This window comes from Micropterus dolomieu, linkage group LG04 (assembly GCF_021292245.1).
Source record: "Micropterus dolomieu isolate WLL.071019.BEF.003 ecotype Adirondacks linkage group LG04, ASM2129224v1, whole genome shotgun sequence".
NCBI classification, from domain to species: Eukaryota; Metazoa; Chordata; class Actinopteri; order Centrarchiformes; family Centrarchidae; genus Micropterus; species Micropterus dolomieu.
The window spans coordinates 25,581,437-25,593,074 of NC_060153.1; the positions used below are offsets into that span (position 1 = coordinate 25,581,437).

The following is an 11,638-nucleotide window of genomic DNA, read 5'->3' on the forward strand; positions in this document are numbered from 1 at the left end:
GGGGGGGGGATAAGTGGGGGAGGGAGAATGAGTGTTAGTGGAAGCATGTCTACAAATATTAATGAATCTGTAAAAGCAAATGACCATATTTGCTCTGTGTGCACATTCATGCACAATTTCTAAGCCCTGAATGCTGGAAAAGAGGAACCTCAGCTCAGTGGTATTTCTAAAGTGTGTGTGTGTGTGCGTGCACCCTGTTGACCTGTCTTTATTTTGGTTCTCAGCAGTGACAGTAAAGCGATATGTACGCATCCACTTGCGTGGACACACAGAAGTGGATGCGTACATATCCCAAACATGGACATAGTGAAATAGAACGTGGTAGGGTGTGTCTGTACTCGTGCTTCTCTGCCCTGCCGTGTGTGTGTGTGTGTGTGTGTGTGTGTTCGTTCTATACAGTGTGAGCACTGCAGAATGTGCTGTAATATCAGCCACAGCGCAGTTCACAATGTTTGTGGGCAGTGCTGGGAGTCACTATTCGTCTGTCGATGTGTGTTTTGGGCCTCTGAAAGTCGGCATGTTTTTTTTTTTTTTTGTTTTTTTGGGTCCCCCCCCCCCCTCCCCCCCCTCTTATTTTTCAGGCTTTAGAGGAAACGTGTGTGTGTGTGTGTGTGTGTGTGTGTGTGTGTGTGTGTTCACACAATATGCCTTATGTTTTAACAGAGTGCTTGTTGTGCACACACACACACATACACAAAATCTCTGGCTTAACACATGCAGACTATTGCCCATTAGTATGAAAGTTTGATGGGCCTGTCTACCCGCGTTAGTGGGAGGAGAGTGGTGTCAGACAAAGGAGAGTGGGTGGGGGGGGGGTGTCCCCTGCCTAACAACTTCTTGTCTTGTCCCCTCAGATTTCAGGCCGGGGTCTCGGACAGGCCAGACAGAGGAAAAAGGGCGGTAGAGAAAGAGGGGACTATAGAGGGGTTCAGCTTATCTCATTGGCAGGGGGGTAGGGAGTGTTGTATGTACGGAGGGAATATGTCAGGATTGGGGTAAAAGAGGCTGGCTTAAATATGAAAATTGGCACAGTAGATGTCCCTAGGGTGTTGGTGCTGGGGCGCGGCTGGTAGAGAGGTTATAGGGTGTCTGGTTGGAAGAGAGGGGTTTGTTTTTGAAAGGAACAGAGGTTTGTTGGTGGGGGTGGATCACCAGTGCCCTCCATCTCGTGTAGAAATGGGCATAGTGTGTTTTCCATATTACTTCATTGTAAAAAAAATAACCCATAGAAAACTTTTTATTTTTTTAACAAATGACGCCTGTGCACAACAAATCCTGTGTATCATATTTTTTTTGAATATGATACACAAGTCTTCTGAAATGGAATTGAAACTTTTTTTTTTATTGTGTTGTGGAAAATTAAATAAATTAAAAATAAAATTAACTTGAATCTGACGAAGTATTTTGTCTCTGACTAAAGTTAAGTGGCCTTCTTGAGAGTTCTTTGCTTCACTCTTGGTATTAATAGTATCCCAAACAATATTGGCTTTTTTAAAAATCTCCAAGCAATGAAGGACTCCTCCCACATGTCAAGGATTTCTCTTTTTCACTGTGGAAGCGGCACATTTTATGTCTTTGATAGCTAGCATCAGTTTATTCAGATAACATAAGGGTAGTATGTCTATTTGTGTTTCTCAAGATGGGTTTTAATGGGTACCCTTGTTTGACAAGTTTTTCATATTTTTGAAGAAAGTTTGCTTTCTAAAAGTAAGTTAGTAACAGCCTTGACTATCAGAATTGTTCAACCTTAACAATAGACCAATTGATTAAAGACTGACTTACAGGAATGAATGGAAAACAATTGTGTATTTATGCACATACGGTGTGAAAATTTGGCTTTTTGAAAATATTTGGGTCATTCCAACCCCTTCACCACCACACAAGTCAAAAGTGGGCAAAAATTTTACTATTACTTCCAAAAGGAAAGGGAGAACAAAAAATGTACTTTAAATTCTGGAAAGGGCTGGTAGGGGAGCGTTAACATATATAATACAGCTTCGAAGGGGTGGGACAGGCATGCTGATGCGCCAGTCGCCTTAGACACAAATGCTCAGGCATGGTAATTTAACCGGCAGATAAAAATACAGGCAGACACAGAGGGGCACACTCAGAATCATGGTGTGTAACCCTCGTTATGACCTAAATTTGTTCTGACATTTAGGGTCTGGTGCTCCCTGGGGCTCCACCAATCCTTACCTCTCTTTCATCTCTGCCTGTCTTATGCACTTATTCGATCTCTACTTCCTTTTCTTCCATTGCCCTTCCTTCTTTTCAGCCCTCTCCTATCATATAGTCCGCTCTGGTCAATTGAAGTCATTGTTATTGTGCCTTTCCCATAAGCAGGTCAAGCTTGGGTCACATTCAGTGCTAGTGAGCGATAGAGCCATGAGTGTACAGTGTGTGTGTGTGTGTGGCCCTACAGTCAAAATACATTTGTTCAGGGTTACAACAGCAGAGTCAGCCTCCAAAGAGCTTCTGAAGGTATTGTTCTTTTATAGGCTGTAGAACTCAAACAGTGGCAGCTGCCCATGTGTGAATGTGAATTTGCGCATGTCTGCAGGCGTTTCCATAACTGTGTGTGTGTTTCTCCAGCCTGTTCTCCAGCTGTTTCCTGTTAGCTATCACACTGCTCTCAAGGTTGCTGAGCTGTGTGTGTGTGCGTGTGTGTTAAAAGTCACAGCCGCTGAGTCATTTTTATCACACTTTAACAATGTGTCTCTCCCACGAAGAGGGGCGGTGCAAGCAGGGATCAGGTAAAAATTGTTGAGACGGTAACTGTGTGTGTGGTGTCTCTTTTAAAGAACTGTGTTCTTCAGAGCACAGCTAAGGTCCACGTAAGGGAGAATGACTAAGAAGTGACACATGAGCGTCTCTTCTTGCCTCACAAAGTGCCAAATGTGAGAGTCACTATTTGACTGTAAGTGACATGACTCACAGATGAGTTGATGGGGATTGAAACACTCCTTAGTCAGTTTAAACCTGGCTGACTAAATGCTCAACTATGTCTCTTGGTTTTTTGTTTTGTTTTTTTCCTCTCCATGTGAAAGTATTTGTCAAGCTATCCAGTTGAGGGCGTGTATGTTAAGATTTGCACAAGGGCCTGTGAGTGCTTGTCTTGCGTTTTGCATTTCCTCACTCCAAGAGGAAGTGACTGAACCCTCAGGGCCTCAAAGCGCTGGTGGTGTAATATGCTTTCACACACATGCACACAATTGCATATAGGCACATACACACACACACTCTGGATCATACAGGAAATGCCATGAGTCACAAAGGAACTTAGTGTCTATGTAGTGGTATGGACCATAGGTCAGAGAGACTGTAAAACATGGTGAAATTGATTTGATACAAGTTCTATGGGTCACTAACTATAATACCCGTCCTCTCCCACTCTTTTCTTTCGTCTTTCCCATCTTCCGTTTTCCACCCCTCCCTCCGCAGAGTGAGGAAAGCCCCAGTCCAAAGCGCCAGAGGCTGTCCAGCCAGTCTGTCCTGGAACAGTTAACCTCATCTGCCCCCCCACCATCCACCCCATCTCCCCCCATCCGCCCCTGGGAGTCAGGACCCCCAAGTCGGAGACAACCTCACCCCCACACACACTACCACCAGGAGAGATGCCTCACTCCTGCTCGGCACAGACGCAGGTAAGGTGGCTTGTTGATTTCTACAACTTAGATCCACTGTGTGGTAAGGGCAGGAATCATTCGATACGATTACGATTCAGAGGGCTGCGATTTGAATTTAAAACATTATCGATGCATCTTGATGCATAATCTTTTATTATACACAGGATCTCTGGATAATTACTAAGCATTTAATTTGAGCATTAAAATCCAAAAGGAACTTCTCCTAATTGGCTTAAGAGGACTAGTTTGCCTCCCTAATTTTCTTTATTGACCTCATCTCCATGGTCCCTCATTTCTTTAATAACCAGATGTCAGACTCTTCTGAAAACTGAAATATAATTAGCTGAAACGATTCATCAATTAATTCAATTACTAAAGCACTGACACAAACTCTTTGAGTCGATGCTTCATTTAATCCATATAACTATATAGCACACTGTTTCGCACGGGCATTTATTACTGTTGCACTTCACGCTTACGCTGTGTGAACATGACGTGATTATGATGCCGCTGGTTGCAAAGTGGAGGAAGAGAGAAAATGGCTAGGGATGAAGAAGAAAGTGTCCAAAGTACAGGATTATTTCAAGTAAAAAGAAAAAAACTCTAATGTTACAGTTTGTCCGCTGTAAAACGAAACTTACATCGCCTGCTGTAACAGCATGACTGCATCTAATCAGAAAGCACTCGTTCTATCATCCAGTCCACGAAGAGGACCACAGACAAGGTAACAGCAACTTTAGCATTTAACTGAAATCATGATTGATTGTTGAGTTGAAGGCTATCAAAAGTAATCCGCAATCCTCAGCTGTAAATGTATACATGCGCATTTGTTCTCCGCCCGGTTGGGCCGTGAGAATGGGTTGTAATGTCACAGTCAATTGTTGGCTGATTTTGGTACTCGATTTAGCTAGCGTTACGTAACAGCCAAAAAACCTGCTGTCCAGGGGAGATGTTTGCTAGCGCTAACCACCTTCACTTTTCCAGCAGTTGGGGAACCTATTATTAACGGACACACTGACCTACACTGCACATTTACTACCAGACTGTAACTTACCATCATGTCATGTTCTGCTGCTCGCTCTCTCTCATTCGCTCAGCCTGACATTTAAGTAGAGTGGTTATTCATTCTGCAGCGGTGGTGTGCCGAATACAGGAGGAACACTGCTCTCTGTAATGTGCACGCCACAGACAGTCCGGGCGCTGCACTTACGCGAGTTCCACCTTTTTTGTGTTCCGTCAACATTATGTTATCAATTAACATTTAAATAATAGATTTTTTTTTTTTGACATTTGTTATTCGAGTCAGAATCTTCCACGTCCGCATCGCAATGTATCTAAGAATTTATTTTATTTTTTTCCCACCACCTCTACTGGTTGGGAGGCAGGGACAAATAAACCTCAAGGTCCCAAATGTAAAACTTAACCCTCTGCTTTCACCTCCAGCCCGCCAGCAAGGCGACAGCGCGGTCGACTCTCCAGACCTACCCGTCACTTGCCTCCCCATCAACACTCCTCCACCCAGGGCCCCACACCTCGCCTGTCGCCATCAGAGCTCCAGGATGAAAACTACCACCGCAACCTCCATCCCTCCACACACCCGACATACCCAACACACACACCTAGCGCCTATGGTCAGCCTCCCCCAGCTGGAGGGGGAGGGGCAGGTCTGGAGGACCCCCGAGCTTTTCACCCCCCCACCTTGTCCCCACGACTACTGCATCCTGCTGCTCACCACCACCACCATCATCAGCAACAACAGCATCATGTGACGCAACAGCAGCAAGGAGCCATGGTCATGGACTTGCATGAACAGGTGAGTCTGCAAAATACTCTCTATGCGTGAGACCGCTGTGTGTGCGTGTGAGAGAGAGAGAGAGAGACTGCGTGTTAACTGTGGTGTGTTTTCTCCTCAGCTGCAGCAGGGGAGTGTACCAGTCTCCTACACAGTGACCCCAGTGCCTCCACACGGTCTTGCAGCGCCTTTGTGTAGCGGCCAGCACCTTCCCCCTACCTGTTCCTCACAACAAGTCCCCGCCTGCAGCATGGTCTTCAGCACTGGACAGCACTACCACCCGGTGAGAAGAACACAGCAGTGTGCAGTTTGTAGGAATGTGTGGGTTGGTTTGTTAATAAAAAAAACGCACACTTTTTGCTGTAGAGCCTCTCCTGTGGCTCAACCAAACGAAAAGCAAAGTGCTCAAGTGGGGAAAAAGTAGCAAAGACCTGCAGATTTCCTTGTGTGAAAGGGCTTCTTAATCTTCCAGGTCGTGGCTGCCACCTTGTGGCAACATGTGGCACATTACAATCATCACAGTGAAAGTACATGCAGTTAAAACTTTTCTCTCGTCTTTTTTTCCTTTCTCTCTCTTCTTATTCACTCTTTCCCAGATGCTACAGGCATGTTCAATGCAACATTTGCCGGTGCCCTATGCCTTTCCCTCACTGCTATCAAGTGACCCTCAGTTCCTGCTTCCCCATCCACCCCACCTCTCTCATCACCCAACCCACCTCCCCACACCCGGACAGTTCCTGCCTTTCCAGACGCAACAGCCTCGATCGGTATGTGAATGATTTATGTATTTATCTATATTAACTTAGATCATTCTGTGCCAAAAATAATGACAACATGAGGACTTTGGCATGGAAGTCATTAATGTTTGTGTCTGTCTATCGATCTATCTGCAACTTCACAGACAGTCAGTACTAGCTAATTATTAACAGTTATTCGATTTTGTTTTTTTTCTAGTCACCTAACATAGGTGTCATATAATTTAACTGATTTAAATAGTCAGTTAACTTTATGCCCAAGGGAGCAACTTGGTTGCACATTCAGTGGACACAAGCAAAAACATTCAAAAAGGTGATTTCTTGTAGACAAAACTACTTAAACAGTTTAGAGTATCTGTTGGGACATCTACACTGTATCATGCACTTTCAAATGATAGAGTTAATTGTTTTAATCTCTCTGGGATTATGTTTCCCGTGCGTATATACGTATTCCATACGTATTATATTATCCATCACAAGAAATGGATGTTTTTTTCCTGGTTGTAAAGGCTGCATAACAGTCTATTTAAACATTTCAAACCTTATCTGACGGTGCTACATTAGTGAAATTAACAGTAATTACCTCTTTCTATTAAGTCACAAAATAATTGGTTTTTGTTTGTTGAAATATGTTATGAGGACACTAAATTCCATATGGGTCATCACAATGTAGACAATACGTCTTTCATATCATTTGCAATTACTCTTATCATAGTAAATGCAACATACAACTTTAATCGCTCCATTAAACCAATAACAAAAATAAAGCCACCAAACATATCTTACTGTCCTGATTTTCCTCAAGTGTCCTACAAAGCTGCTACACTTTGGCCCAGTTGCTGTGCCACCGTAACACCCGTGATGCATTTGTCATGATTGATAACACACTGTGGTTTTCTTTTCTTTTTTTTCCCCCGCAGCCCTTACAGAGGATTGAAAATGAGGTTGAGCTTCTAGGAGAGCAGCTTTCTGTGGGTGGAGGCTTTAGCTACGCCCACCATCACCACCACCACCATCACCACCAGCCTCACTCCACCCTGCCGCCCTCCACACCACTCCAGTTCCTCTCGCACCATGACCCTCTGTCACAGGAGCTCTTTACAGTGGTGAGTACAGTCATTACATATCATAATCATCTATTTGGATTATAATATATGGTTATAGTAAAATTATGCTTTTACCTGTGGTGGAATAAATAGATTTATTTTTATTTTTTTCTCTTTGTCCCTTCTTTCACAGCCCTATCCTCACTTTATGCCTCGCCGATTCACAAGTCGGCGTTACCGCTCTCAGCAGGCTGTACCCCCGTCACCCTATCACCCCAGCTTCCTGCCTTACTTCCTGTAGGTGTTTTTTAACTTTGTACTGTACAGGTAAATTTGCAATAGAATTGAGACACAAATGCACTCTACTAAACTTTGCTTACTTCGTCTTCAACCTCCTATAGATCCATGCTTCCTGTACCCCCAAATGTGGCCCCCACTATCAGTCTAGAGCTGGATGTGGACGAAGGAGAGGTGGAGAACTATGAGGTAGGACAAACACATTGTTGCGCCAAGAATAATGTTATGACATGACACACATTAGGATTTGGGTTTTTTTTTTTTTTTTTTTTTTTTTTTTAAATAGTACACGCATTAAACCGGTCGCTTCATGTCAGTTTCCACAAAACTTTAACAGTTGATTAATACAGCCAGTTTCTAGTACTCTGTTTCCATGGTGATCTTTGTCATCTAAACGTTGCCTTTTTGCGTGAAACCTTCAGGCCCTGTTGAACCTCGCAGAACGTCTAGGAGAGGCTAAGCCCCGTGGTCTAACTAAGGCAGATATAGAACAGCTTCCATCATACAGGTTCAACCCCAACAACCATCAGTCTGAGCAAACACTGTGAGTACCTTTCTGGATTTTTTTAAAATGTACACGGTGTGAGGAATCTTGCTTGTGGTTGACTACAGGTTTGAGGTGGAATTGGTACAAGACACTGTTTTAAATGGTACCAACCTTGTTTTGTCTTATAGGTGTGTGGTATGTATGTGTGACTTTGAGTCTCGCCAGCTCCTAAGGGTCTTGCCCTGTAATCACGAATTCCACGCCAAGTGTGTAGACAAGTGGCTTAAGGTGAGTAATGACATTCAGCCATTTGGATAGCTGTAAATTGCTGCGATTACATTGCAGGAAAAGGATTTTGTCTCAAAATATTGCTAAATAAAATGTAAATGCTCCGTACTTGTATAGCGCCTTTCTAGTCTTTTCGACCACTCAACACTACATCTGCATTCACCAGTCACACACATTCATACACTGAGCCTAAGTGCTCAAACGGAAACTAACATTCACACTCACTCATACACTGGCGGAATAGCCGCCAGGGGCAAATCGGGGTTCAGTATCTTGCCCAAGGACACTTCGACACGCAACCAGGGGGAGCCAGGGATTGAACCGCCGACCTTCCGATTAACGGCCAACCCGCTCTTTCTCCTGAGCCACAGCCGCCCACAGCCGCTGTTTTTAAAAATCTACTAGTATCGATCTTTTTACCCACTTAACCCTCATCTCCTCATTTTGTGTTCCTTCCAGGCTAACCGAACCTGTCCTATCTGTCGAGCCGACGCCTCTGAGGTCCAGCGGGATTCTGAGTGACCTCACAAAGTCCATACCCACACAATCCCTGACTCCCTTTTGGATGCACCAACAAATCAGTGAACTTCTCTACTTCTGTCATACTCCTGCACTCACATGTTCTGCCACATATCTGGGACCAGTGCTCCTTCTTTCTTCACTCTATATCCCCCAGGACACTTAACAGTAATTCTCACCTGGAATCAGCAACTTTCTACTGACTCAAGCTCACTTTGTTGCTGGACTTCCTGGGCCTTCTGTTTTGAACTACTACACCCCTACGTCTCTGCCTTCTGCTCATGGTTCCTATGAATGGCCTTTGAAACACATACAGTGTCATGTGCAGGTGGACATAGATATGTGTACTGTCTTAAACTCATTATGAGCCCTTCCAAACTGATGCGACCTGTTCAGTCTTCAAGGTGATGGACAGAGAAAGAGACTTCTTTGGAAAACGTCTGTATAGTTGTACTAACAAACATTTATGGAGAATTGGCAGTCCAACAATTTTATGTTAATCTCATTGTTATTATGGCTATAATTAAGCATTCACATCTTGGCTTGCAGAGGCTGTCATTTTTACTAGATGCATTATAATTGCCGGTGGGCAGTATCAGTCTTTTTAACTTATGTATGTGTGTTCTTGCATTCCTCGGCGTGAGAGCAGTCTGTAGGGGGTAAAGGCAAAGATACTGTACACTGTGTCAAAGAGTGAGCTACTTTGGAACAGTAAAAAATAGACTTTGTTTTCTCTGTGGGGGTGTGTGTGAGTTCATGTGATAAAGTGCATGGATCCACCCATTCCCCCCCAAATCAAATCCACATGGATTTAGACTCACTGGGGGCTGAAGGTAGCTTGAGACCTTTGCAGCCAAGAATTTAGAAAACAAAGTTAAAAAATCATAGTGTAGGATAAAGAACTCCTCCAGGGAAGTTGGCAATGCTTTTTTGTCATGTTTCTTTTTTCCCCCCTCTCTACAAGTTTGACTCCATCACTCCATGTTGGCCCATCTGCACTGTTCGTAGTAAAGGCTGGAGACTTTTGAAAGACCGATCAGGTCTATTCATCTTTCTGGATATCCACTAAGCTCTCCCCCAGGGCGCATTATGTGAATACAGCTGGATCTTACAGATGCGACACGGTGGATGCAAAACATTTATTAAAATCATCACCAAAACATTCATACATGCTCTTACTAGCTTTCACATGGGAATGAGGCCTGTGAAAACGTGTCTATAACTGTGTATCTGTCTTGGTACCCAAGCAGCTTTCTGTAAGTGTTGGTAAATACAGATGCAACATTTTCTCTATCATGGACAAGGAACAAGTTTGAAGAGATTTAAAAGTCTGCAACTAAATTTACTGTTTCACCAGACGATGGGTTTGACACTTGAGCACTTTAATATGTAGATTTAAGACCTACACACTTTTCATTCTGAACAAACCACTGATGTAAGAACAAACGTTTGAATGCATTAAAAACATGCATGTTCTCTACATCAATTTCCTGTACCTACAGTTTCCCAAATATCAGTTTCTTTTATATTCTTCTCACTGCACATCTGTGTATGCCCAGAGGTTTTGGGGCTATGTTTCTTAATAATACTTGATCTCTGTAAGGCCTGTGACAGCATGCAATGGTGGAACTTGGATGTTTCATGGACAAAATAGGTATTCTAATGTAATTTATCACTATTTATCACAATTGGTGTTTTGTGCTGAGATGGCAGCCTGTCATAGGCCTTATAGAGATTGTCTGGATAGACGTTTGGCTTGGAAAGTCCAGCCAGGCACCTGCAGTGTCTTACATCTGAGATTCTTTTTCTAAAGCTTCATTTTCTCCAGGTACAGCTTGTGTTCATCTAGTGTCATCAGACCAATACATTTGTTCAAACCTGAGTTTTGATTTCCAGTAAATGCAAACCAGTGTCCAGGAGGAAGATCATTTTACAACTCTTCTTCAGTGTATAACGTTTTGTAATATCCATGGCAATGGAGGGAAATCACATTTTGTCATCTTTTTTTTTTCTTTAGGATCAAAGGTTATCTGTGACTGTATGCATCCATGTTTGTGTCTTAGGATTGTTTTGTTTTTTTGCTTGGTACACTAGCAATTACCTCAGTCCCACTATTTATGTCTTTCAGAAAATGGCACAACCAGTATGATTAGTGCTTATCAATTCATTTTGTTAATCTTTTCCATGCAAGTTGTTGGGTTGTTTGAATATTGTCCTCTTCCTAACTCTATGAAGCTGTCATTAAAATGGTGTCATAGTAGTTTCATTATGTATATCTGTAACCAAAATCATTTGAAGGCCTGTTATTATGATGATGAAATTTTTAACATTTGTACATTTTGTATGAGAGTTATTACTAGTATTACTTAAGTAGTGCAATGATTTTTTTAAATCCCTTACCCCTGGTTCAATAATAAATGTATAACATCCTCTTCTACAACATTGTTTTCCAGTTATTCTTTCCTCAACTCCTCCTTTCCTTTCTTTCAGCTTTTAAAAATGTAATTTTGTTGAATTCCTTCTCCACTGAGGCCCACAAGACAGAAGTTGTGTTTTTGGGACAGTCCTCTTGGTGGCAGTGTAGTTCTGTAATCCAAGAGACATACTGGAACAAGGTTCCAGTTTGGGTTCAGGAGGCAGACACCATCTCCACATTTAAGAGAAGGCATAAGACTTTCCTCTTTGATAAAGCTTATAGTTGGGGCTGGCTCAGGTGAGCCCTGAACCATCCCTTAGTTAGACTGCTATAGGCCTAGACTGCTGGGGGATTTCTTATGATGCACTGAGTCTCTCTCTCTCTCTCTCTCTCTCTCTCTCTCTCTCTCTCT

General features: G+C 43.0%; 1 protein-coding gene across 2 annotated transcripts in view; it reads left to right on the forward strand.

The window, feature by feature from the left end:
• Positions 1–11,247, forward strand: part of rnf38 (ring finger protein 38) — a 25,222-nt gene extending 13,975 nt beyond the window's left edge. For both annotated transcript variants that reach the window (XM_046047633.1, XM_046047634.1), the window contains exons 4-13: positions 3,442–3,644; positions 5,070–5,439; positions 5,540–5,701; positions 6,015–6,185; positions 7,094–7,279; positions 7,413–7,516; positions 7,621–7,705; positions 7,939–8,060; positions 8,192–8,291; positions 8,751–11,247. In XM_046047633.1, coding sequence (XP_045903589.1) covers positions 3,442–3,644; positions 5,070–5,439; positions 5,540–5,701; positions 6,015–6,185; positions 7,094–7,279; positions 7,413–7,516; positions 7,621–7,705; positions 7,939–8,060; positions 8,192–8,291; positions 8,751–8,813 — 1,566 coding nt within the window. In that variant the 3' untranslated portion in view covers positions 8,814–11,247. The remainder of the gene's footprint in view (positions 1–3,441; positions 3,645–5,069; positions 5,440–5,539; positions 5,702–6,014; positions 6,186–7,093; positions 7,280–7,412; positions 7,517–7,620; positions 7,706–7,938; positions 8,061–8,191; positions 8,292–8,750) is intronic.
• Positions 11,248–11,638: the final 391 nt, after the last annotated feature.